We start from the raw sequence: 27,741 nt of genomic DNA, 5'->3' as shown, positions 1-27,741 counted from the left end.
AAGGCTCAGGTACCCTAGTGCATGGGGGTGAGGCATGGACAGCAGGACCTACCTGTGGAGAACAGGGTTTTCCATGATCCAGTTGTTGGGGAGGCTGTGCATCCACTTCTGCTGTCGAGGAGACATCACCTCCCCTTCAGGAGTCTCCACCTTCTTCATCATGGGTATCCTGCCACTCTTCAGGGTCACAGAATGCTCTGCAGCCCGCTTCCTGGTGGCCGCCAGGGAGTGGACCAGCTGCACCTGAATCCAGGGAGGACCAGGGATGGGGGAGTGGTCAGAGCTGCTGACTCCCCAGCACTCTCAGGCTGATGGTGGCTGTCTAGAAAGGCACTTTTCAGGGAGGCCTTGAACCCCAGGGCATATCCCTACAGCAGAGCTCTCCTCCCAGTAACAGTCACCCAGCCACTTCAACGAAGGCCTCTTTTTAAGAACCTTAAATGAAGATTAAGATGAACATCTCAGCCTTTTTTATAATCACAAGAAATTGGAAAAACAGAACTGACAAATAATAGGGATTGGCTGAGTAAACATGGTATGTCCGTTTGATGGAATGTTAGGCATTTGTTAAAGATGAGACCCACAAAGAATTTTTTATAACCTCAGGAAATGCTTAGGAGACGATATATTGTTAAACATATCACTTAAACACACGAATTAAAAATTATAACCAAAATTATACAGTATGATCTCAAAATTTAAAATGCATAGGAAAAGGCCCTGGAGGAAATATGCCAAGAGTTAAGAATGGCCTTAGAGAGAGCAGGATCGTGTGAGTGATGTAATTGTTTTTTGGTTTCTTTATACTTTTATAATTTCCAGAGGTTTTACAGAGAATTATTTAGGGCTCAAATTAGGAACGCAGATCCCTTTTAAATAAGCAGTACAGAACTTCAAAGGAAGGATTCGGGTCTGTGTGTTTCTGTTAAGATCTTGTTTTGTCTATACAGTGCTTCAGAGAAGACAAGGCAATTGCAATAACCTACACTGTTGTCAAGAGGGCTTCACTTTAATACAGTTATGGGAGTCCTAGATCAACAAGCGGGCAGCCACTCAGCACGGTGAAATACATGGGTGCCCACAGGCATAGAAAAGGGTCTGTGAGATACTGTCATGGAGAAAAAGCAAATTTCAAAACACTAGCACAGAATGAAGCCTATTTTTTAAATACAAAAATTAGACATGTTCTTATGCATGGGAAAAAGAGAGGTCACCCAGTGGTTCCATCCAGGCTCTTTCTCAGTAATTTACATTTAAAATTTTAATTTAAGTTTTCTAATTTTCAAGAACCGACATTCTAATTTTGTATTGGTACAATTTAAGAACCAGTAACAATTATTTTTAAAATCAAAGTAATTTCAAAGCCCTTGTTTTATTCAATTTCCAGTAGGGAAGCCCTGGGAGGGAGGGAAGTTTGGAAGAAAGCAAGGGAAGAGGCACGGAGAAAAGGGGGACAGAGGGCGGCTCCTACCTCAGCCTGGAAGATCTGCTGGTAGGCTTTCCCACTCGGAACCTGGGTCACCTTCCCCACTGACGACATCTTGGCCGCTGGCTGTATGCCCCTGCCGGGAAGCCGTCGTCCAGGAAACGCGTCTGGGCTTTGGTGTCTCAATTCCAATTCCTGAGGTTGGGAAACCGCCCGTCCCAAGCTCAGGTTCAGGTCCAGGCGGGACGACGTCTGGCCTCGAGGCGGCACCCCAGGGCGGGACTCCCAGGGAAGGACTCTCTGCTGGGGGATAGGGGCCTGGGGAATGTCGACTCAGGGTCTTAACTTTCAAGGAACGGATGAAACTAACCTCAGATGAGCTCCGAACTCGAGCAGGAGGCCGGTTCTCCCCGCCGCGCAGGGCGCAAATCCGAAGGGACTTGGGGAACGCGAATAACACAGGATTGTTGTTTGTGCTTCACTCGGCCATGCTCTTCTGGGAAAAGTTAACAGCGCTCAAGACGTCGGTTGGGACTGGAACTCCAACGCGGCGCTGAACTCTCATCCGGGACCCTAACCCACCCTCCATGGGACACAGGGAAGGAGAATTGGAGGGAGAGAGTAACCTGATTCAGGTCACGCTAATTAGGCGCCTATTGTGTGCTGAGAAGACCCAACCAGCCCCTCCCATCCCCCTCCCTAGCCCCCCAAATAGACTGAGCAGCCGCTGGACATCCCCCTGAGCCCGGCAGATTGGAGGGAGGCCTTGTGCCCGGCCTGGGCGCGTCCCCGCCTGCAGAAAGCACCTCTCAAGGTAGCCAGGGACGGTCCAGCGACAACTGCAGCTGGACGCCCATGGTCTCCAAGGCAACGCGGAGGGGAGGGACTGCCCTGGCCCCGCCCACGCTTTTCTTCCCAGGGAGGGGAGGTTGCTCTTAGTAATGGGAGCGCCCCACGTGGAGTAGTAAAACTCAACTACTTCCTTCAATGCCAGTTTCTCCTCTCTACAAGGACTACAACCCCAGGGCTGCCAGGAGCAGCACGATTAAATGTTCTGAAAGGTGGTAGGATATATGAGATGTAGCACTGAGCCATCATGGTCAACAAAGTCCATCCTATCTTATTTGCCTTGGTTAAAACCAATTTCTGCTGGGAGACAGCATATAGTAGTGTTTGCCTGTAAGTTAGAAGCTGAAAGACTCTGGAAGAGACCATCTGTTTCTCAGTTTAAAAGAGATTGAGAGCTCAAAATTCAGGGATCAAGGCTTGCCTGGCCAGAGATGAAAATGCTTGTGGTTGGCACTGAACGTGGCCTAGGGTTTCCCATATATATGAGACACCCAGCGCCTTCTTACAGAATCCCTCCCTTTGGCAGTGATATGTTACAATTGCTAATAAATGCTCATTCTTCAGTCCTGGGTTTTATTAACAAGGTGAAGTACTGTAACAAAGATTAGATTCACTTTAGCTGGAAAAAGAAAACGTGTAGGTGACTGAGGGAAGGGATGAAAACACAATAACAAATAGGTAATGTCCAGGAATTATTTGCAGTCTCATATCTCTTTCCCATCCAAGGAGGCCCTACTGGCTTTGGCCTTGAACGTTAGAAACTATTTTCCCTACCCAGATGCTTTCTGGGTTCTGGTTCCAGGCACATCTGTAATTTAGGGGTTTCTTTCTTTTTAAAAATTATATGGCTATAAATAGTAGGCATGGACATGTCAAGTATGGCATTTTGTTTTAATTGAACTCCACATTTATTGCAGAAAATTAGAAAACAGAAAAACTTCAATGGAGAAAGTAAAATAACCCATAACCCTGCCACTGAGAATTTACCTCCCTTAACTTCCAAGTTATTGAGACTGTGTGTTTGAGTTTGGATCAAACGTGGAAATTCATGTTTGCCTTTTGGATGGCATTTCCATTCTCCTCCCAACCTGATAATATCATAGTTGGAAAGACAAACCAGTTAGGGATCATCTGGCTAGTCCACCTCCTGTGTTTAGATATGGGCAAAAAGCCAGAGACACGGAATGGAAAGAATGACACCAGGGCCTCTGGATCTTTTTCTTGTAGCTCAGCATCACCTTTGATATTTTCCCTCTCACTCTTAACTTTGAAAATGTCTCTTGACCCCATCTTTTCCTTTTTCTATCCCAGACTATTGTCTGTCTTCTGCATAGTCCAGACAAAGCAGAGCAATGAGGACCACCACAAGAGCAAATATTTAATGAGAAGATTTAATGCCTGCAATAACTATGAGAAGGGTGCCTTAACTAACCCATTTTACAGATTAAGAAACTGAAATTCAGAGTCAGTGACTTGGCCAAGATCTCCAAGATAGGAAGATCTAGGATATGAATCTAGACCCTGTAATTCGAGTCTTGAACCACCTGATCTGTGACTAACCAGGAAAAAAGTTATTTAACCAACTGATTGGATGTGCATGTTGAAGCACAGCATACATATCTAAAAGCATGGAAATCATAAGTGGATAGCTCAATGAATTATCTGAAAGGAATGTGCCTAGTAACCAGCACCCATAAGAAATAGAGCATTACCAACTCTCCAGAAGCCCCTTTTGTGTACTTGTCATGTCACTGCCCTCTCTTCCCCCAGGATAACAAATATTCTAACTTCTGAATTAGTTTTGCTTCTTTAAAAATTTTATTTAAATGGGGACTCTTTTATGTTGGGCTTATTTCATTATGTTTGTAAGTTTCATACTTTTTTTTTCTGAGACAGTGTCTTGCTCTGTCACCCAGGCTGGAGTGCAGTGGCACAATCACAGCTCACACTGTAACCTCAAACTCCTGGGCTCAAGCAATCCTCCCACTTCAGCCTCCCAAGTAGCTAGAACTACAGGCATATACCACTATACCTGGCTAATTTTTATTTATTTTTTGTTGAGACAGAGTCTCACGATGTGGCCCACACTGGCCTTGAACTCCTAGGTTTAAGTTATCCTCCTGCCTCAACCTCCTGAAGTGCTGGGATTATAGGCATGAGCCACCAGGCTAAGCCCATATATATATTTTAATGTGTCTATTGTTTATTTCTGTATAGTATTACATTATTAAAAAATATATACCCCATTTTGTTAATCCTTTCTATTTGGATTTTTTCAATTTGGAGACTACCAATAATAATGCTGTTCTGACCATTCTTTTGCATGGTGAACATATGTAGGCATTTTTATTGGGTGTATACTTAAGAGTGGAATTGCTGAGACATAGAATATGTGTATGTTCATCTTTAAGAGATACTACCAAAGAATTTGCAAATGGTTGTATCAGTTTACACACAACAGTGTATGAGAGTTCGAGTTGCTCTACATCCTCACCAACACTTGATATTGTCTCCTGTTTTTATTTTAGCTACTACATGGTAGTATCATATTATGGTTTTAATTTGCATTTTCCTGATTAGTAACGATGTGGACACATTTCATATACTTGTTGGACATTTGGATGTGGAATGTCTTTTTGTGGAATGTCTAGTCAAATCTTTTGCCCAATTTTCCTGGCATATTGTCTGTCTTTTTTCTCATTCATTTATGGGAGTTAGTTACATATCATAAATATGAGGCTTTTTCACATAAATCTGGCAAATATGTATTCCCATTCTGTTCTTGCCTTTTTACTCTCTTGAAGGTGTCTTTTAATGAAGTGATGTTACAATTTTAATAGGTCCCAATTTATCCATTTTTTTCTTTATGGCCAGTACACTTTGTGTCCTACCTAAGAAATCCTTGCCTGTCTCAAGGTCATGAAAATATTCTCTGATATTATCTACTGTAAATATTGTTTTAAACTTTCACATTTAAATTTACAATCCACCTGGAACTGGTTTTTGTTTATAGTGTATGAGTTAGGAGTCAAGATTCATTTCTTTCCCATATGGAGAACCAGCTGACCTGGGCCACTTACTGAAAAGACTATCTTCTCCCTACTGTTCTGCACACCTCTTTCATCATACATAAAATGTCCAAATGTGTGGGTCTGAGTTGGGCTCTGTATTCTATTTCTCTTCGTTTCTATCCTTGCACTAGTAGCACACACAGCCTTCATTACTATAGTTTTAAACTAAGTCCCAATATCTGGTAGTGTAAGTCCTCCACTTTCTAGGAGGGTGCTGAGAGTGGGGCAGGAAAGTCATTGGGTGGGGGGTTCAGAAATGTTCTCATTGAGGTGACATTTTTTGCTGTGACCAGAAAGACCAGAGGAAGCCAGCCCTGCCTAAGTATTTGTGTGATGGTTATTTTTATGTGTCAACTAAGGGATGCCCAGATAGCTAAGAAAACATTTCTGGGTGTATCTGTGAGGCTATTTTCAGAAGAGATAAGCATGTGAATCAGTAGGCTGAATAATTTTAAAAATGACCTATATAATGTGACTGGAGATCATCCAATCATTTGAAGGCCCAAGTATAACAATAAGGTGAAAGAAGGGTGAATTCTCTCTCTCTCTCTCTCTCTCTCTCTCTGTCTCTGAACTGGGACATCCAACTTCTCCTGCCTTTGGGCATCGGAGATCCTAGTTCTCATGCCTTCTGCCTGTGGAATTTACGCCAGTGGCTCCCCAGGTTCCCAGGTCTTCAGACTCAGACTGAATTACATCACTACTTTTACTGGTTCTATTACTTGACTATAACATAGTGTAGGACTTCACAGCCTCTGTAATCATAACAAATCTTCTCTTAGCTATCTATATCTATATATTTATATCTATCTCTCTATTTATCGTATTGGTTCTGTTTCTCTGGAGAACCCTAACACACACAGATTTTGACACTAAGAATAGAGGAAAATAATTTTAAGGATTAGTTTTCTGAACTGGTTTTGGGGTCTCTGAAAATGGCTCTCTAATCTCTCTAGATATAAAGATGCTAATGACTTTATTTCCAGTAGTAGAGAGAGCACTGATAGTCCATGTAGTGAACTATTTATAGAGATGTGCAAAATATCTGGATTGGGTACTTCTAATTAACCACTTATAAGAAGGAAAGAGGTAAGTAAGTCTGTGTATGATACTTCCAAACATTTTTTGAAAACTAAGAAATATAATAATGTTGGTTGATTGCTTTCACTACTGGATAAAGAGGTGAAAGAAAAGCTATTTGAGTCAAGTATTTGAATTCCAAGCTCAAGAGCTACATAAATGACTTAATTCAGAGTGTCTAGGTGTGCCCTGAGGGAGAGACTTATCTCCTGTAGTTGCATGACTGAAATTACTGAAAATCAGACACAGGATCTTATCCCAGCAATTAGACGAATTACAAGCAAGTTGAACTCCAAGCCTCCCAGGGTGTCCACTGTTAAAGTTCAGGCCTTCATTGGGAAACAGGGTTCTATACGTTGGGATGGGGATGTGTGAGAAAATTTTGATGAAGCTGGGGACACAGAGCTTCTAAATTTTGAAGTCTTCTTTGCCAATGGAAGAGGTATCCCCACTCCCAGAAAAAGGGGCTTTCCCACTCCCAACAGAAATAGCTTCCCACCCACAGTGGTATCAGCCATTCAACCTCTATCTGAGGGCATCAACCCTGCATTGTCTGAAGAAATAACAGCATTATATGAGGTAGTTACCATGAAAGACAATAATGATGATTCTTCTCAAGATCTGCCCCCACCACCCCTCTCTAGACCTCTAACTAGACTCAAGTCCCAGCAGGCCCCTAAGGTTAGGTACAAAGTGTGACGCATGAGGAGGTACACTACACTCCAGAAGATCTGCTTGAGTTTACTAATTTATATAAGCAGGGATCCAGGGAACATGTGTGGGAATGGATATTAAAGGTATGGGATAATGGTGAAGGAGCATAAAGCTGAACCAGACTGAATTTACTAAATGGGCTCACTAAGCAGAGATTTTGCAGCTTGAGAAGTTAGAAAGAGCTCTAACAATTTGTTTGGTTAGTTTGCTGAGTCATGGATCAAAAGATGAGCAAATTGGAAAAGACTGATCTTTCTTGGTTTAAAGTAGAAGAAGGGACTTAAAGGCTCAAGGATATTGGAATGTTAATGTGAATTTGTCATTTAAAACCCAATCACCCACACCGAAGGGTCCAGAAGACATGTTTTTCTCCAATACTTTGAGAAATAAATTTGTGAGAGGAGCTCTAGTATCCTTAAAGAGCTCTGCAATCTCTCTTCTCTGTAGGCCAGACCTTACAGTGGAAACAGCAGTCACTCAACTGGAAAACCTAAATGCAATGGGAGTATTTGGATTTTGGACTGGCAGGGGTCAAGTGGAGGCTCAACAGCCCAGACAAGGTGGGCTAAATTACCATAATGAATAGCTGAGTCAAAGAAACAATCAGAATTATCTGACTTGCACAGACCTATAATGTTGGCTACTCATTTACACCAGCAGCTTCCCAGGTTCTCAGGTCTTCAGACTCAGACTAAATTACTTCACTACTTTTCTGGGTTCTTTTGCTTGACTACAGCATATTGTAGGACTAGTTAATTACAGTGTTCTTAGAAGTGAAATAGATAGGAAGTCTACTAAATTCTTATATGATCCATATAAGCAGAAAAATTCCAGGTCAAGTCACCAAAAGTCTAATTTGAATCTAAAAACAAAAAATCATGGCTTCTCAATCAATTCCAAGTTTTGAGCCTGTTTATACACTTGGAACCTTTTGAATGAAGGGGAAGTTGGGCCCTCTCAAGGAAGGACACAACTGAAAATTTAGACAGCACTGTTAATCTCTCAGCCTTCCACAAGGGACATACAGCTCTTTACCAAGGTAACTGTGTATTGAGGAAAAGGAAATAATCAGATACTTCAGGGACTGCTGGACACTGGCTCCGAACTGACATTGGTTTGAGGAGAACTGAAACATTCTTGTGGTATCTTGATCACCCTTCTTTGCCATAAGATATCACACTAGTCTATTACGTTAATGACATTAGACTGATTGGACCTAATGAATGAGAAGTAGCAAGTACTCTAGACTTATTGGTAAGACATTTACGTGTCAGAAAAGTGGGAAATAAATCTATAATTCATAAGACTTCTACCTCAGTGAAATTTTTAGGGGTTGGGTGGTGTGGGGTATGTCAACCTATTCCTTCTAAAGTGAAGGGAAAGATGTTGCATCTAGCTCTTCCTACAACCAGAAAGTGACACAATGCCTGGTGGGGCTGTTTGGATTTTGGAGGCAACACATTCTTCATTTAGGTATGTTACTCTGGCCTTTCCAAGTGGCCCAAAAAGTTGCTAGTTTTGAGTGGGTTAGAAAAATAGGGGAAGGTTCTGCAAAGGTCCAGGCAGCTGTCCAAGCTGGTCTGCCACTTGGTCTGCCACAAGTACCATTGATCCAGCAGATTTAATGGTACTTGAGGTGTTAGCAGCAGATAGGGATGCTGTTGAGAGCCTTTGGCATCCTATAGGTAAATTGCAGCTCCTGTCTTTAGGATTTTGGAGAAAGGTACTACCATCATCTACAGATAACTAATCTTCTTTTAAGAGATGGCTCTTGACCTGCTACTGGGACTTAGGAGAAACTGAATGCTTGATCATGCATGGGCCACCAAGTTCCTACGTGCCCTGAGCTGCCCATCATGAACTTGGTGTTATCTGATCCACCAACCCATAAAGTTGCCATGCACAGCAACACTTCATCATCCAATGGAAGTTTTATATATATATATATATGTGTGTGTGTGTGTGTGTGTGTGTGTGCGCGTGTGTGTGTGTGTATATATATATGTGTGTGTGTATATATATATATATATGATTGAGCCTGAACAGGACCTGAAAGCACAAATAAGTTACAAGAAGAAGTGGTCCAAATGCCTGTGGTTCCTACGCTCGTTACAACGCCTTCTCTCTCCCAGCCTGTACCTTGTGGTCTCATGGGGAGTATCTAATGTGGAAGTGAACAATACAAAATGGAGTCACTTGTGTCAAAACTCTAACCAAAATGGTGTCAGGGAGGATCCATAAAGCAGAAGCCCTCATGCTTGCATTCTGAAATACCTGCATATCTCCTTCATACCTTGTTAACAGAATAACAGAATAGAACTTATCACAGAAATTTTCTCTGACCTGCAGTATTTCAGATAAGACACTTGGGCCGGGACATTTGCCTAGAAACAGCCATCTTCTCCCAGTGAACTAACACCAAGTCCTGAAATTAGTCACTGAAACCAATGAGTTTTGTTTTAGAGCAGTCTGCATGTACTTCTTGATGATCATATGATTTCAGTCTTTTAAAATTTATTAAGACTTTTAAAGGGCCTAACATATGGTTTATCCTGGAAAAGGTTCCATATACACTTGAGAAGAATACATGTTCTTTTGTTATTGTATACAGTGTTTTGTATGTATTGATAGAACTTATTGATTTATGGTGTTGTTCAAGTCCTCCATTTCCTCATAAATCTTCTGTCTGGTTTTTATATCCATTGAAAGTGAGGTATTGGCTGGACACAGTGGCTCATGCCTGCAATCACAGCACTTTGGGAGGCCAAAGGGGGTCGATCACTTGAGGCCAGGAGTTCGAGACCAGCCGGGACAACATGGTGAAACCTCATCTTTACAAAAAAATACAAGAAAAAAGAAAAAATTAGCCAGGCATGGCGGCATAGGCCTGTAGTCCCAGATACTCAAGAGGTTGAGGTGGGAGGATTGCTTAAGCCCAGGAGGTGCAAGTTGTAGTGAGCTGAGATCACACCACTGTACTCCAGCTTGGGCAATGAAGTCAGATCCAGTCTCACAAAAAAAAAAAAAGAGAGAGAGAAAAAAAAGAAAGAAAATGAGGTCTTGAAGTCTCTAACTATTATTGTAAAACTGTCTATTTCTCCCTTCAATTTTGTCAATTTTGCTTCATATGTTTTGGAGTCTAACGTTATATATGCATATATGCATATGTTTATAATTGTTATATATTCCTGGTGGGTTAAACCCTTTTTCAATACATAATGCACTTCTTTATCTCCTTAACCCATTTTTTCTGAAAATCTTTTTGTTTTGATAATATCTAGCCACTCTGGCCCTTTTTCGGTTATGATTTGCATAGAATATCTTATTCCATCATTTTACTTTCAATCTTTTTTGTTTACAGATCTAGAATAAGTCTCTGGTAGACAGTATATAGATGGATTATGTTCTTTATCTTCTCTGCCAACCCCTGCTTTATAACTGGATGATTCTAATACATTTAAATTTAAAGTAATTACTGAGAAAGAAGGATACACTTCTGCTATTTATCTATTTGTTTTCTGTATGTCTCATATGTTATTTGTTCTTCAATTCATTCATTTCAGTCATTTTGTGTTTAGTTGATTTTTTTATAGTGTACTATTTTGATTATCTTCATTTCCCATTTCTGCATGTTTTTAGTTATTTTCTTAGTTGTTACCTTGGGTATTAAAATTAACATCTTAAACTTATGACAACCTAGTTTGACTGATGCCAACTTAGTTTCAATTATAAACAAACCCTGCTCCCATACATTTGCATCCCTTCCCCTTTATAAAGTTACTGTCATAGATTGCATTTTTATACATTGTGTGCCCAATAACATAGATTTATCATAAGTGATTTATGCTTTTGCCTTTTTAGTCATAGAGGAAATAAAGGCACTCTAAATGAAACATACAATAATACTGGGTTTTCTATTTATTAATGAAGGTGACTTTATCAGTGATCTTTATTTCTTCACATGGCTTTGAGGTACTATATACTTTTACTTCCGCATGAAGAACTCACTTAAAATATTTTTATGGCAGGTCTATTAGTGAAAAACTACCTTGACTTTTGTTTATCTGGAAATATCTGAATTTCTTCTTCTCTCAAAGGATACAATTTTCCAAATATAAAATTTTTGATTGACAGTTTTTTCTTTCATCAGTTAAAATATATCATCACATTACCTTCTGGCCTTCATGGTTTCTGATAAGATATCCACTGTTAATCTTATTGAGGATCATTCACTTGTGATGAGTCTTTTCCCCTTTGCATCTTTCCAGATTTTTTTCTTCATCTTTGATTTTCAACAACTTGGCTATAATGTGTTTCAGTGTATATCTCATTGAGTTTATCCAGCTTCATTAAGCTTCTTGGGTGTGTAGATTCATGTCTTTCATTTAATTTGGAAAGTTTTCAGCCATTAATTTTTTCAAATATTTTTCTTCTCATTTTTCTCTTTCTTCCCCTAATGGGACTCTTATAATGTGTATGTTGGTTCTTTTGATATGTCTCACAAGTTCCTCAGGTTGTGTTCATGCCTGTGACCTTGAAGGCTACCCAGGGTCTTCAGACACCCTTGGTGTCTTGTCTGAGCCTGCCTGATGGTGGCATGGGAACAGGTAGTCCTGAAGCTCTACTACCTAAGATTGACACTGGGTTCTTTTAAATATTATGCTTCTGTTAATACCTCATCTGATCCCCAGAAAGCAATGAGGCCTAGTGGTCCCAAATAAAGCTTCTTCATGTTGAGTGTCTTCATCTAGCATGATCTCCAAACTCCCAGGAAACTTCAAAGCTGGAAGGTATGCCTTGCCTTTTCCCCAACACAAATAAGAATGCCCTATGTCACATCCAGCTCCCATGTCGCTTCCTCTGGAAATTCTTCACTAACTTTTCACAGGCAGAATTAGCAGTTTTCTTTTCCAAGCCTCCATAGAACTTATACAAGCTGATGTTATTATATGCAGTGGGTTGGATCACAGAGCGCTGTTTACATATTAGCCTCCTCAATTCACTGCAAGGTTTCCAATGGGTATTCACTCACTATTCATTCACACCATGATGCCAGGATTGATTTTGGTAAGTGAATTCATAGTTAAAAGATTTATTCATCTTGATCTCATTATTTTATTGATTCCAAGATCTGATTATGTTATAGGTATGTGGTTGGTGATAGTGAGCAAAACCTGAGAAGGCCTCTTTCTTTATGGAGCTGATATTTTAGTGAGAGGGTGAGCAGATATTAATCAGATCATCACAGAGTGTTATATGACAAATAACAATAGCTAATATCTATTGAGAGTTTAGGATGTGTGAGACACTATCTTAAGAGTGTTTGCCTCTATTAACTCATTTTTTTCCTCAAAACAATTTTAGGTGTTAGGGGGTATTACTGTCTTTTTATAGATAAGAAAAGTGAATAAAGGCAAAGTAATTGGGCTGCTATCACACACCTACAAAGTGGTGGCATGGGAATCCCAACACTTTGAGTCTTGGTTTTCTCAGTTTCTAAAAAGCAGGATGATGAAGCTCGGTTAGAGATTAAACTAAAAAGAGACAATGCTGGCAAACACCTAGCAACAGGACTAGGTTTACATTAGGTGCTTAACAATAACAACTGAATTACAATTGCTCTTGGACTCATGAGGGGAATGGGGATTCCCCTTTGCCCTGTTGGTGGGATCCTCATAATAACTGCAGAAGCTTCATAAAGAATTTTGAATGGACAGATTTTGTACAGGTCCTGGGCCAGGTTTTTGTGCTTCAGCATGAAATGTGGTTAAGTACTGGGCTTTGCACAGGACAAATGTCCTAGCCTCCTGGCACAACGTTTGGCCCTTCTTGGGATGGTCCTGGCCAGCCCCTAGAGCTCTGTACCATGACATGTCACATGACTCACCCTCCTCAAACATGCTTGGGGCTTGCTTGCTCACACTTTACTCTTGTGATCCCCCACCTAGAATACCTGCCTACCCTGTCTTTGTATCTTCAGACAGGTGGCTTTTCCAAGTAATCCCACCCTTATTACAGAGAATCTGTGCATCTGCTTTATGACTAAGGCCCAAGTTAGCTCTGATCCATTCCTCATTCCAGTGGCAATGGGAGAGAAAGCCTGTGTGTGCCTGCTTGTCCAACAACATTGGGGCCAGGATCATGGATTTCCTTCTCTTGCATCCACCATAAAGCCTGGCAAGAAGGAAGCAATGAGGATACTGAAATCCACATTCTGTTCCAGAGAAAAATGGGATCTGATGGTTAAACTCTCCTGATGTACACATTTTACCACCTTCTCCATTGACATAAAATTCTGCTTTGTAGGTAAACTAAGTGCTTTTTAGCAGGTAACTCTCCAAGGATGCCTACCCACAACGGATAGTGGAAGTCATTAATGGGCAAAGTTTGTTCAACAGATTTTTCTTTAGTTTTTTAATCTTTTTTGCCAAGGGAGTGAAATAGTCCTGAGACTTCATTCCTCAGCCCAGGTGGCCATCACATGAGTGGCCAATATTGTCTGCCATCTGCATGGATGGTGCTGTGCCATCCCATTTCACTGCAGGGGACAGCTTCTGGTTAGATTGAGCCCTCTCTTGGTGGCAGATGTCCTAGCCTGGCTTTGGAGCAGATGATGGGGGCCAGCGTCAGCTCTCCAAGCATGCCATCAGAATTTGGGATTCCTGGGAACTGTGCCCTGATTTTAATTTTCTGTGTATGATGAGGCTTGGGTTGTTGATTAGGGTCTGCAACAGGAACCACCTTGTTCTGGACCTAGCTGAGACACGGGGACCTAGGATAGAATCACAGCAGACAGACTGAAGGAGTGAGGGGTCTCAGGGAGGGGAACTCCCTCTCCAAAGTGTTTGCAAGGGCTGCCTGGAATGTGTAAGATGTGGCAGAAGGAGCTGGACTGGGACTCCTGGGGACATGAGGGAGGTTGAAGGGATGTAAGTTGTCCTTTAGAATTGAGTATCTGCAGTGTTGGGAATAGCAATTAACACAGTCTGAGCCCTAGCGAGGCAGACAGCCTCAGAGATCTTGTGGTAAGCAACAGGGCAGAATCATCAAAATGTAGCCTCATCTTGGAAGGCATCTGCCATGTAGCCTGGGATATGGGTTGGAGACACAAACAAATGGGATATGGAGGACTCCACTAGCAGAACTAGAGTTCATTTCCAGGAAAAAGGCAGGAGGCCACCTAACAGGACAAGGACACAAGGCCTGAGTGGGTCCCATCGTCAGGTTGACTGGGAGCTAAGCCTCCTGGGCTTCCTAGTTCAAGGGCACCCAGGGCATGGAGTATAGAGAAAAGGAGCAGGAAAAATGGAACCTGGGGCACCTCAGGGATCCCGGGGAGCTTTGGGGTATTTACTTCCTGCTGTCTGAATCCAGCATAGGCTCAAACAGGAGCCGTTACCTGCCGATTGATTTAGGCACCAGTATTTGGTGGTCTGCTGCAGTTTCTTCTCCTTGTGATTTGCGATCAGGATGTGGCAAAAGCTGACGAGCACGGGGTTGGTGTGATAATGGTCCACATAGAGCATCCCGATCCACGCACTGAACCCTGAAATCCAGAGGCAGGTCAGTCCAGGCAGTACCTCCTGACGTGGCCCCATTTGTGCTTTTCATGATATAACTACGAGCCAGTTTGCTCTCCATTGGTGCCTGAGTCTTTTCTGAGAATCTAGAAAATGAGGTATAAAGATCTGCAAGACTCTTAGAGATCATATTCTAATCTGCCCATTTTATGGGGAACTCAAAGCTCAAAGGGTTAGGAGCTGCTGTGGCTAATCCCAAGCAAGCATCAGTACATTTATTGAATAGATGAGTGAATGAATGACTGGGCTCAAAATAAAATAAAAACTACTTTTGCTTCATCAGAAATGGCTTTGAATTTGGAGCATTTCAACTGAACAGAACATCTTCTGCACTGTTTCCAACTAACAACACTAATAATTCTGAGATATGTTCTTCCTAAAAATTTTCAGAGCTGTGCATTCACAAATTAACTTCTAAGTGTTCAGACAGAATTTGACTACCTTTGACTCCTCCTCCTCTATACCCCAAAGGTCTGCCAAATGGGCAGGAATGTAATAGCCTTGAATTCTCTTTTGACCAGGGTGCTGAATGTGTCTTTACTACTCAGCTGTATAGCCTCCGCTGGAAGATAAACTGAGCATAAATGAAAGGCATGAACTCCGGGCCTCTGATACTTGTCTTCCCAGGCAGCTGCCACAGAGGTGCAAGACCAGCCCTCTCCAGAGAATGTGACCAGGTGGGTGCTGGTCACTTACCCATGTCTGCTCCCTCATAGCCATTCTGCATGATAGTCCTGTCGATGCGGGCAATCAGCCACGTGCCAAGGAGGCAACTGATGAGCAGTCTGGAAAGGCAGGCACCCAGGCCCAGTAGCACATTGTAGAAGAACAGGAAGTAGTTGAAGTTGTGGAACGCTTTCCTGCAAACAGAAGCCAGCCCAAGGCATCACCTTTCAGTAGAGCAAGGTGGCTGGGCAGGTGGGCTCTGGAGTCCCCCAGACCCAGGATCAAATCCTACAGGTTCAGGCTCAAAGCTTTGTGACCTCGTGTCTTAAAGGGGAGCTGATAGCCCTCACCTCACAGCACTGGTGTGAGGAATGGCTCAGGTACAGTGTGGGGGCCGCTGAGCACATTGAAGGATGAATGTCAGTGGGGACAGTCATTGTTTCATGTGATCCTTGGGGTTTGAGGCTTCCTGCATGGTAAGAAATTTCACGGGGCTGCAGCTGGGTCATTGATTATGGCAGAGGGTAGGGCTTCCCCACTGTCTGTTGCACCAGGGACCTATTCCCAGCTGCAGCTGTTCCAAAGTCTTCCAAAGGAAATTTCCCAAATGACCACTTGATCATGTGGTTTCCTGTTGCCTCTGGAATAAAGCCCAAACTTTGCATGCTGAGTTTCAGCCCCCTCACTGCCCCCAGGGGTTTTCTGGTCTTGTCACTTTGTGTCCCCTTCCTGTCACTCACTAAAGCCACTGCATGGCAACCGTTTGTGATTCTCAATCTTCTAACACATCCTGCCCTTTTGTGGCTTCCTGCCTTTGTCCTTGTGGTGTTGGCTGCCAGCCACACCCTCTCCTCTTCTCTGCCTGTAGAAATCCTACCGTTCTGCTGACCTCAGCTCCAGAGACCCACCTGCAGTGGCGTTAACCACCCCTGCCTCTCCTCCTCCAGGTTTCTCTTGTATTCCTTTTGCACTCCCTGGCGTCCTCTGTCCTTGTTTACGTGCCTGTTGTCTGTTCCAGTGGACTGAGCTTCTCACAGGCAGATTGTGCTGGGATTATTTCTTTACCCTCATGCCCATGTTGTCCCCCCAATGAATGGATGGCTTTGAATGAATGAATTAGAAAGGATTTCCATGTGCCAAGCACTATTGTTCTAAGTTCATATTTTGACACATTTCATCCTCACAACACCTCTTTGAGGTATGCACAATTATTTGTAAATGGGGAAACTGAGGTTCATAGATGTTGAGTAAGATCCCACATGTCACATGGCTCCTAAGGGGTAGAGCCAGGATCTGGACCCCGCCAGTCCAGCTCCAGAGCCCACCACTGACCCACTGTACCTCACCCTCTCAGAGAATGTGAGGCCCACCCAGGAACCTGGCATGGGGGACAGGGAAGAACCCAGAGATGGCTGAAGCCAAAGGCCTACAATTCCCTCATTCCCTCCTTCACCGTCACCTGTTGTTGAGAGCCAGGGGCTTCTGCTTGTCAGCTGTGCCCAGTTTTGGCTGTAGGAAGAAGCTGGCAGCAATCCACATCTGCAGGATCATGAGACCCACGACGATGGATATGGTGAGGCTGAAACACAAGGTGGGGCCATCCTGAGGCAGCCTTTTCCTTTCTGCCAGACCCTTCTCTGATGCCCAGTGAGAGAGAGGAGACAGGTTGACCACCCGGCAGAACAATGATAATGTGAATTCCATGCTTTACGTTTACAAGGCATTCCCATGCCCACTACGCAGAGAAAATCGAGGCTCACAAAGGGGAGGTGACCTTCCCAAGACCACATGGTCAGGTCTTCTAGCCCCAGACCACAGACCATTACTCCAGGATTTCACTGATGTCCCTTTCACCAGGGGTGGCAGCTAGGTGAGCAGTTTAACAGGTTGGGAATTAAAAAATGGAATGGGGTTCTTGGAAGTTCCTGAGAATATCACAAGAGAGTGGACAGGACAGGCTCTGCCTCCAACTCACAGGTGGCAAGTATGGAATCAAGAAGCTCAGAGCAGGGAGGGGCCCCAGAGAGCACTGCATGCTGTGTTGACATCCCCTGAGTGGCAATGAGAGGTAGTGGCTAAAAGGAGGCTTTGGTTTCAGATTGCCCAGCTCCCAATCCTGAGTCCTCCCCCTGCTTGGAGGAAATGCTCAGTCTCTCTGTGCCTCTGTTCCCCGGTCTGCAAAATGGAAGGTAACACAAGCACCAAATTCATAGGCTGTTATGAGAAAAGATGCATACTAAATGCTCAATGAAGCCAACATTCACTTTGTCTTCCAGATGTGTAAACTGAGAGGCAGAGAAGTGGAGTAACTTACCCCAGGTCACACAGCAGATCCAAAAGCTTTGCCAGGATTTCCTGCCTCCTTCCATCATACTGTCTTGCCTCTCATTTTACCTTCCTAAACCTCAATTTTCCCAGCTGGAAAATGGACGTACATGTATCCCCCCCACACACACACGGTTGTGATGGTGTTACGGAATGGTGTGAGAGGCAGTCTTTTGTGAATGCTGTTTCCTCTCCCCATAAGTTGCTATGATGGGCCATCTCTGGGTCAGGGCCAAGACCATGGGTCCACATAGCAGCTGGTGGGCACACCAGCTCTCAGAACACGGCAATGACAGGATACCCGCCCAGCACTTACATCCCGATGCCCAGCCCTTGCAGCATCTCCAGGCCCTGGTTGTGAACGATGGGCAGCACCAGGCCGTACATGATTGCCATGCCACATAGGCTCTGCACCACGTGAATGATGAGGTAGCCTAGGAATGAAGGGAGCCGGTGGTAACTCAAGGTCCTTTGTGAGCCATCCCCTATACCCCTCCTTGCAGGCCACCCTCTACCCTTCTCCTGCCAGACACCCTGGCACGCTTGCTTATCTGTTTCTTCTGCCTGGCAAGGCCTCACCTTCCTTCCTGTTCACTTCCTACTCTACCTGTTAGGTGCAGTTCGAGTGTCAACTCCCCTAGAAGGCATCTGAGCCCTGCCCTGGGGCTGGATAGTCATTTTCTCCTCTGGGTCACCACCACCCTTAGCATATGTGCTCCCAGGGTTCAGGACAAGTGGTGAGGAGGACCTCGAGACTATGTTTCTCCTTCTGTCCTGAAGGTCCCTCAAGGGCAGAGGCTAGGGCTGCTTCTGACCACCTCTCTCCTCCCCACTCACAGCCAGGACTCCCTAGGTGATGAAGGCATGTGTGTTGAATTGGATGGGTCACATATCGGCACTTACCCCATAGAACATAGGCTATTTGCCAGCCAGAGTACCTTGCAATGGCCACCTGAGGTTTCAAAGGAAAAAAGAGGTCTCAGAGCAGGAAGAAAACTTCATTACCTCTGCCACATGTGCCCAGCATCCCTTTCTCATTGGAAGTTCACCCACCAACCCAGTGAGGCGGGTGTCACGCTCACCCTCAGGTTTTGGCATATGGCTTAGTCTAGATCAGAGAGAGACCTTGGCTGACTCACCACGCTCGCTGAGGAGGCCGGGTTATGGAACTTCAAAGGAAGAAAATGTTTATCTCCTGCCCATAGCCTCTTTATGTGCTTTCTGCAAAAGATGTAGGACATTAAGTAGTGCCCATAACTGATGGTTCTTTGTGCATAATTAGAGTCCCATAGATAGCACAGGAAGGCCTACAGGGCTGATAGTAGGCACCCTAGCCTCTCTGTACTGACTGCAGCTCACCGGGTAGCCCCAAGTTGCCTTAAAAGTCTTGATCTTTAGTCTAGATTATATTTTATAAAAATAATGTATATTTATTGAGTCATAATGGTGACTGAATCTGATAGATGAGATTATGTGTGGCTTGTTTCTTTTTTCTTTCTTTCTTTCTTCTCTTCTTCTTCTTTTTTTTTTTTTTTTTTTTTTTTTGACAGGGTTTCACTCTGTCACCTAGGCTGGAGTACAGTGGCACCATTTTGGCTCACTGCAACCTCTGCCTCCTGGGCTCAAGCAATCCTCCCACCTCAGCCTCCCAAGTAGTTGGGACTATAGGAACACGCCATCATGCCCAGCTAATTTTTTTTATTTTAACTTTTTGTAGACACAGGGTCTCACTATACTGCCCAGGCTGGTCTCAAACTCCTGGACTCAAGCCATCCCCCTGCCTAGGCCTCTCAATGTGGTAGGATTACAGGTGTGAGCCACTGCACCTGGCCTATTTTTCTTTCTATATTTTCTTATTTTTCTATGATGAATATATATTACCTATGTAGTAAGATTTAAAAACAGTTGAAAACATAATCAGGTGTGGTGGCATGTGCCTGTAGTCCCAGCTACTCAGGAGGCTGAGGCAGGAGAATTACTTAAACCTGGGGGGCAAAGGTTGCAGTGAGCCAAGATCGCGCCACTGCACTCCAGCCTGGGCGACAGACCAAGACTCTGTCAAATAAATAAAGTTGAAAACAGAAAACCAATTTCATTGATTGCCTAACCTTATAACTATGTAAAGGAAAATGACAAAGGGGAAACAACCCCCCACAAGTCACAGCTTCATCTTTCAGTGTTCTAGTCCAGTCCTTGGCCCCGTGCATAAAGGTGAGGTTGATAGCATTATGTTCATAGTCTACACTCATATTTGTGTCCCGGCTTTTTTACTTCACATTCTATCTCCAGCAGTTTTCAGCCTGTTTTGTACTTTTCATGACCACTAAATTGGAAAGACTTGGAACAAATACAGAATGCAAAATCTCAATAATAATTTTTGTATATATTACATGTTGAAATGATAATATTTGAGATATATTGGGTTAAATAAAACATTATTAAGACGAATGTAACCTGTCTATTTTTACTTTTTAAACAGAGGCTACTAGAACTTTCAAAATTGAACATGTGAATTTCATTTTGTTTCTGTTTGGCAGCATGGAGTTGAGTGTGGTACCACCAATACATACAACACACACAGAGCACACACTCATATTTGCATTGTGCATGGAAAATTTCTGAAAGTGTGCACAGAAAACAGTTAACAGTGGTTAGCTTGGGGCAAACAATTCGGGGTTTGAGTAGGAGGAAGACTTACTTTACACTAAACATTTTTTGTAATTTTTTTAAAGCACCTGTATGTAGGCTGGAATAATAAAAACTAAAATGCTGGCACAATGCTACTGCTCTGCAGTTTGTAGTGTGATTCTCATCCTTGGTGTCCTCTGCCCCATGGTTCAGATAAGGAAGCAGGACAGGGATCATCACTCTTGGGTGACAGGTGGGGGCAGGGGCAGCCTGGACGGGAATGCAGGCCTCCTCTCCCTGTGCCCTCGGCTGCACATCCATGTCCCTGCAGCTCCCTTTGCATCATGCTTGTCCCTGGTTGTGCTCAAATGTCTCAGTGAATATCTCCCAGCCACATGCAGACTAATGAGGGAAGGAGCAGACATGCGCCCACATCAGGCAGGGCAGAGGGAGTAGCAGTATCCAGACCATCTGTGGGGTCCATTGAGTAGAAAGTAGAGACAGGGAGCAAGGCAGGGCTGGTGGAGAGCTGGGACCCTTCCTGCCAGGAGAGTCTTCTTGTGGGTGTCCTCTGCAAGAGACTCACCCTTTGGGCAGGCGGATGAGGAGGATGTAAAGGCAGCGTGCTCTTCAGAGCTGGAAATTGGCCTGGGCTTCCTGTAAGACTGTGTGTGTGTGTGTGTGCGTGCGCGCGTGTGCATGCGTGTGTGGTGTGTGTGTGTGTGTGTGTGTGTGCGCGCGCGCGTGTGCATGCGTGTGTGGTGTGTGTGTGTGTGTGAGAGAGAGAGAGAGAGAGAGAGAGAGAGAGAGATGACCAGCAGGTACCTAAAACCCAACTGATATCTGCTTGCAAATGCTCACAACATGTTTAAAGCTATTCCCTCTTCCTATACTGCTTTTCTTGAGATTGATGCCCCTTGTCCCTTGATTCAGTATTCATTGATGTTCCCGTGAGCCAGATTCACCTGCTGGGGACCCAGTGTTACTAGCCCGGTAGAGCAAGGCAGGTCTGATACTCAGTAGAGGTGTCTGAGTGTAAAAGAAATAACAAGCTCTCTGGGGTCAGAAAGACTTGATCGTCTGCTAATTGCTTGGCCAAGTTATTTAATTTTGTTGATTTCCAGCTTTCTCAACTGTAAAAATAGGGATGAAAGGACTTATTCCTCAGAGTTGTTGTGAAATTCAAGTAAAGACTCTAAGCATAATGTTAGCTCAATGTAGAAGTTCAAATCAATAATGCTTTTCTTCTTCCTACCAAAAAATGTGGTTAGCCCTGGATCTTGCATTCACTTCCTAGGCCCACTGAAGGCACTATTGGAGATTCTGAGGAAAGCTTGTCATACATATTTCCGGTAAAAGACACACAAATGACTCTGAGAGTGCTTTTACCTGTAACAGACCAAAATGTGGAACAGATAGCTCACACACGTGAGAGAGGCAGGCAAAATGGTCGCTACCCAGACTCCTGAAATATGAAAAGTGATATGAGAATCCTTGAAAAATAAACATGAAATAAAAATGCAGAATCCTGCACCAGAAAATTCTAAGCAAATCAAGTAGACTTTAACATATTTCTTGTGTAAGTAAACTTTTGCTCATTTTCTGTTTTATTTTAGTTGCACACACCCTTAGTATACTTCCTGCATACTCCTCTCATTTTGTACTAGTATTTTCACTCGACAGTGAATAAAGGAAGAGAAGCTGTGGAGTATTTCCCATATATCATACATAGCCTCTGTCCATGAAAAACATATTCGACCTCTAATTGATTGCCACTTTTTTGGGAGGGGTGTTGGTTATACCTCAACCAGGTACAAAGGTAGCTGGGATCAAGATGTCTTGGCTATTCACTCACCCACCCTTCAGCAAGTTTTGATATTGAGAATCTAATTTGCTTTTAGAGAGACTGTGTGAGTTCATAAAAGAGGGATGTAGAAACAGAGAAGTAGGATGATTTGTTGGTTTAAAAACTTCTGTAGAAGTTGATTATCAATAGGTGCAAAAAAAGTATTTGACAAAATCCAACATCTCTACAATTAAAAACATTCAACATCTGGTGTTCTGTTGCACAGTACAGAAACTACAGTTAACAATAATGTGTTGTATATTTCAAAATAGGTAGAAGACAGGATTTTGAATGTTCTCACCATAAATAAATGATAAATGTTTGAGGGGATGGGTTTACTGATTTAATCATCAGTCAATGTATATAGGTATCTAAACATCACATTGTAGCTAATAAATATGTACAATTTTTATGTGTCAATTAAAAACAAAGCAAAACAAAAAACACTACTCAACTTATTAGGAATACAAAATAACTTCCTTAGCCAATAAAGAGCACTTCTAAAAACCCACAGCTAACATCACACTTAGTGGTAAAAGACTGAATGCTTTCCCCCTAACCTCAAGAACAACAACAACAACAAAAATATCTACTCTCACCAATTCTAGCCAAAATTGTACTAGAGGTTCAAGCCAGTGCAATTAGGCAAGAAAAAGAAAATAAAATGCATCCAGATTGGAAAGGAAAAAATAAAACTCTATTCACAAATGCATGATCTCATATATAGAAAAACTAAGAAATACATAAAAAAAGTATTAGAACTAATAAATGAGTACAGTAAGGTTTACAGGGCACAAGAGAAATACATAAAAGTCAATTGTATTTCTATACACAAGCAACAAACAATCTGAAAATGAAATAAGAAAACGATTGCATTTATAATAGTATCAAAAATAATAAAATAATATTAAATTTAGCAAAAGAATGTACAACTTGTACACTGAAAACCACAAAAGATTTTGAAAAAATTTAAAGAAGACATAAAATACTGGGAAGACTTCCCACGTTCACATATAGGATATTCATTGTTAACATGGCAATACTACCCAAATGGATCTATAGATTCAACTCAATCCTTATCATAATTCAAATGCCATCTTAGCATTAATTGACAAGCTAATCCTAATATTCATATAAAATTGAAGGAACCAAGAACAGGCAATAAAATTCTGAAAAAGAAAAAGAAAATTATAGGACTTTCTGTTTCTAATTTCAAACTTACTACAAAGTTGTAGTAATGAAGGCACAATGATACTGACATAAGGACAGACAAATAGATCAATGGAATAGAATTGAGAATCCAAAATAAACCCTTGTACTTATGGTCAATTTATTATCAACACAGATGACAAGACAATTCAATGGGGCAAAAAATGTGTTTTTTGACAAATGGTGCTGGAACAACTTGATATTCACATGCAAAACAATGAAATTAGACTTCTACCTCACACCATACATAAAAATGAGCTCAAAATGGATCAAAGGCCTACATGTAAGAGCTAAAACTAAAAAAGTCTTAGAAGAAAATATGAGAAAAATCCCCGTGACCTTGGGTTAGGCAATGGTTTCTTAGATATGACACCAAAAGCACAAGTGATATAAGAAAAAACAGATATGTTTGGCTTCATCAAAATTGGAAACATTTGTGTTTCAAAAGATATCATCAAAAAAAGTGAAAAAGTAACATACAAAATGGGAGAAAACATTTTCAAATCACGTATCTCATAAGGGATTTGTATACAAACTATATAAGCACACTTACAGCTCAATAAATAAACAGACAAATAATCCAATGTTTACATGATCAAAGAATCTGAACAGACATTTCTCAAAAGAACATATACAAATGGCCAGTACGTGTAAAAGTACATGTAAAGATACCAGACACTATTAGCCACTAAAGAAATGAAAATAAAAACAATAGTGAGATTCCACTGCATCTCCACTAGATGGCTATAAACAAAAAGATGGATAATAATAAGTGTTGGCAAGGATGTGGAGAAATTGGAATTTCCACAATGCTAGTGAGACTAAACAGCCATGCAGCTACTTTTGAAAACAGTCTAGCAGTTCTCCAAAAGGTTAAACATAGAGTTGTCATATGTTTAACAGGCTATTCCACTCCTAGACATATACCCAAAATATGTAAAAAATGTATATATAATACTTGTACATGAATGTTCCTAGCAGTATTATTTGTAATAGCCAAAAAGTTACAGCAACCCAAATTTTTATCAACTGATGAATGGATAAATAAAATGTGGTATATTCATAAAATGGAAGAGTAATTGACAATAAAAAGGAATGAAAAATAATTTAAAAATTTGGACACATGCTATGATATGGATGAACCTTGTAAACACTGTGCTATGTGAAAGAAGCCTGTCACAAAGGGTGATGTATTGTAAATAGGAGGAATAAGTTCAAGAGATCTATTGTACAACATGGTGACTGTAGTTCATAATGATATATTATATTCTACAAAAATGATGAATGAATGTTAAGTATTCCATCACAAAAATGGTAACTATTTGAGTTAATGTATTTGTCAATGAGCTAGATTTAACCATTTCAAAATGATATATACTTCAAAACATTATGTTGTACAGAATAAATACATACAATTTTATGTCAGTTTAAAAAATAAATAAATTTGAAAAAGAGATGACATTATCATATTATTCCATTTCTATGATAGATCTGGAATAGGCAAATCCATAAGGATATAAAATAGATTCGTAGTTGTTTAGGACAGGAAAGGTTAGAGGGAAATGGGTCATGATGCTTTGGGGAGGTGACGAAAAATGTTCTAAATGGTTGCACAATCTTGAGAAAATACTAAAAACCATTGAATGGTACACTTAAATGGATGAATGTATGGAATGTGGATTATGTCTCCATAAAGGTGTTTCAAGGCCAGGTGCAGTAGCTCACATCTGTAATTCTAGCACTCTGGGAGGCCAAAGTGGGAGGACTGCTGGATTGCAGGAGTTTGAGACCAGCCTGGGCAACATAGCAAGACCCTGACTCTATAAAAAAAAAAAAAAAAAATCAGCAAATTAACTGGGTGTGGTGGCATGTGCTTGTGGTCCCAGCCACTTGGCAAGCAGAGTGGGAGGATTGCCCGAGCCTGGGAGGTTGAGGCTGCAGTGAGCCATAATCATGAGTCTAAGCCTGAATGACACAGTGATACCCTCTCTGGGAAAGAAAAAAAAAAAAAGGTTTCTTAAAAAGAAAGAAAATGAAAGCAGATTTCCTTTCCTTTCAAGTTCCAAATGTGTTCTTGTCCCTGTCCCAGGATCACTAGGACTAGGCAATTGCTATATTCCAAATCTTAACCAACCCCAAAACTGCCATAAATCCCACCCCAGAGGATGCAGAGGAAAACGTGTTTGGAAGGGAAGGATGAGACGAGTCTGGCTACAAGAAGGGTGAGTGTAGAGTTGCTCCAGCTAACAGCACGAACACCTTGTGCATTTAATTTAATGCCTTTATCTTCCCAGACAAAGGTGAAGTATGGTCAGCTTGAAAGTTTCTCTTGGCAAGTGGGTAGGTGTTTTAAAGCTGGAAGAGACCAGGATAAATAAAAATTTAATGTTTTGATTGTCAAAATGTCTATATGTGTGATAAATACATCAAAACATGAGTGAACATGGTGATATATTCACCATAAAGCACAGAGACCAAGAAAGTGAGGTTTCCTTTAAAATTTTTTCTGAAAACAGAGACGAAAATGTGTATTTCTAAAAGTAAGATTTAGAATGGGTATCACTGAAATTAAAGATTAGAATATACTCTCTCAGTGTTATACTCAGGGAATCATTATGTTGAACATAAATCTCCACTGAAGATGAATAAAATTGTTGAAGGGCAATAGGAAACTATGGTACTGTGGAAGGGGCAGTATCTGTTCAGTGCTCATGTAAAAGGTAACTTTCCATGACACAAATATGTGATTTCACAGATGAGGAAACTGGGGCCAAGAGAGGGGTCCTGACTTGTCTTATGACACAGAGTGAATGTATCCAGGCATCTTGTCTAGGGTCCTTTCTCATCTAGGAATAATGAACAATTCTCATCCCTCCACAGGCAACAGACATATCACTGGAATATGTCATTTTCAAAGAAGACATACCAATGGCCAACAGGTATATGAAAAAATGTTAATCACCACTGATTATCAGGGAAATACAAATCAAAACCGCGACGAGGTACCATCTTATACTTGTGAGAATGGATACATTCAAAAAGACAAGAGATAAGTGTTGGCAAGGATGTGGAGAAAAAGGAACTCTAGGATACTGTTAGTGTGAATGTAAATTAGTACAACCTTTTGTAAAATAGTATGGAGGTTCCTCAAAAAATTAAAAATACAATTACCATGTGATCCATCAATCTCACTACTGGGTATATATCCAAAGGAAATGAAATCAGTATATTGAAGAGATATCTACACTACCATTTTCATTGCAGCACTGTTCACAATAGCCAACAGATGGAATCAACCTAAGTGACCAACAACAGATGAATGAATAGAGAAAATGTATTATACATTATATACAATGGAATACCACTGAGCCTTTAAAAACAAGGAAATTCTGCCATTTGTGACAACATGGATGAACCTGGAAAACATCACATTAAGTGAAATAAGTCAGGCACAGAAAGACAAATACTGCATGATCTCACTTATGTGTGAAATGTAAAAGAGGTGAACTCATGGAAGCAGAGTAGAATTGTGGTTATCAGGGGCAAGCAGGGGTGTGTGTAGAGGGGTGGGACTGGGGAGATGTGGATCAAAGGATACAAAATTTCAGTTAGATGAGATTAAGTTAAAGAGATCTATTTTTAAAGTGACTTTCAAGTAAAATTTGAAAGATATAAATACACATTTCACAAAGAAAAGTCATTATTTGGTGTTCTATTTTTTTCCAAATGGAAAATACAGAAACATTTTAGTACTTGCCATTGGCATTGAGACAAAATGGGCAATTTAAGATGAGAAATTTTTCAGGGCATGTTCATTTCAGCTCCAGCTTCATTAAAGAAAGGACTGTGTCTTGACCCCTTTGTCTTTCTAGTCAATCCAGGGAGGTAAATCAGCTCTAACACACTTTTCTCCAAGTGTGGTCATCTCAGCCAGGTATATCAATGCTAGCAGCCACAAATACTACATGTGTCCACCTGCCATCAGTTACAAGCCCCTCACTCAGTTTCCCACACAGGTGTGAGAACAGGTGGCTTATGGTTTTACCTTTGGTGACGCTGATCAGCTCTTTCACCTGCAGGATGACTGGGGTCAGGACCCCTGAATGGTTCGTGAAGGTGATGTAGCTCTCCAGCTTGTTTTCAAACACGTCCAACTCATCTCTCACATACACAAACACGCAGAACTCGATGACAATGAACTGGGGACACAGAGCAAAGGTTTTCAGGTCTCACATGAGTCCAACTCAGCATGGGAATAACATATGGTTTTCCCCTTGGGGTCAAGGCCAGTGTCTTCCAGCCATTCAAAACTCTACTGAAAATGATTCTAGACACTGGCTATTCTAA

General features: G+C 41.8%; 2 protein-coding genes across 2 annotated transcripts in view; both read right to left on the bottom strand.

Moving 5' to 3' along the window:
* Window positions 1-18,927, bottom strand: part of CCDC180 (coiled-coil domain containing 180) — an 85,161-nt gene extending 66,234 nt beyond the window's left edge. Inside the window, 10 exon segments of the mRNA XM_017949721.3 lie at window positions 53-243; window positions 1,472-1,621; window positions 1,797-1,865; window positions 10,635-10,636; window positions 14,540-14,686; window positions 15,417-15,580; window positions 18,028-18,068; window positions 18,070-18,145; window positions 18,615-18,663; window positions 18,851-18,927. Of these exon segments, the coding sequence (XP_017805210.2) occupies window positions 53-243; window positions 1,472-1,621; window positions 1,797-1,865; window positions 10,635-10,636; window positions 14,540-14,686; window positions 15,417-15,580; window positions 18,028-18,068; window positions 18,070-18,145; window positions 18,615-18,619 (845 nt within the window). The 5' untranslated portion in view covers window positions 18,620-18,663; window positions 18,851-18,927.
* A 6,331-nt stretch (window positions 18,928-25,258) lies between these two features.
* LOC103878219 (stimulated by retinoic acid gene 6 protein-like) overlaps window positions 25,259-27,741 on the bottom strand; it is a 55,774-nt gene continuing 53,291 nt past the window's right edge. The window contains exons 12-13 of the mRNA XM_021927363.2: window positions 27,440-27,593; window positions 25,259-25,749 (exon numbers count right to left, since the gene is read on the bottom strand). Coding sequence (XP_021783055.2) covers window positions 25,706-25,749; window positions 27,440-27,593 — 198 coding nt within the window. The 3' untranslated portion in view covers window positions 25,259-25,705. The remainder of the gene's footprint in view (window positions 25,750-27,439; window positions 27,594-27,741) is intronic.

Source organism: Papio anubis, chromosome 13, assembly GCF_008728515.1.
Source record: "Papio anubis isolate 15944 chromosome 13, Panubis1.0, whole genome shotgun sequence".
NCBI lineage: Eukaryota > Metazoa > Chordata > Mammalia > Primates > Cercopithecidae > Papio > Papio anubis.
The sequence above is the reverse complement of the archived record's forward strand: the minus strand, read 5'-3'. Positions and strand labels throughout refer to the sequence as shown.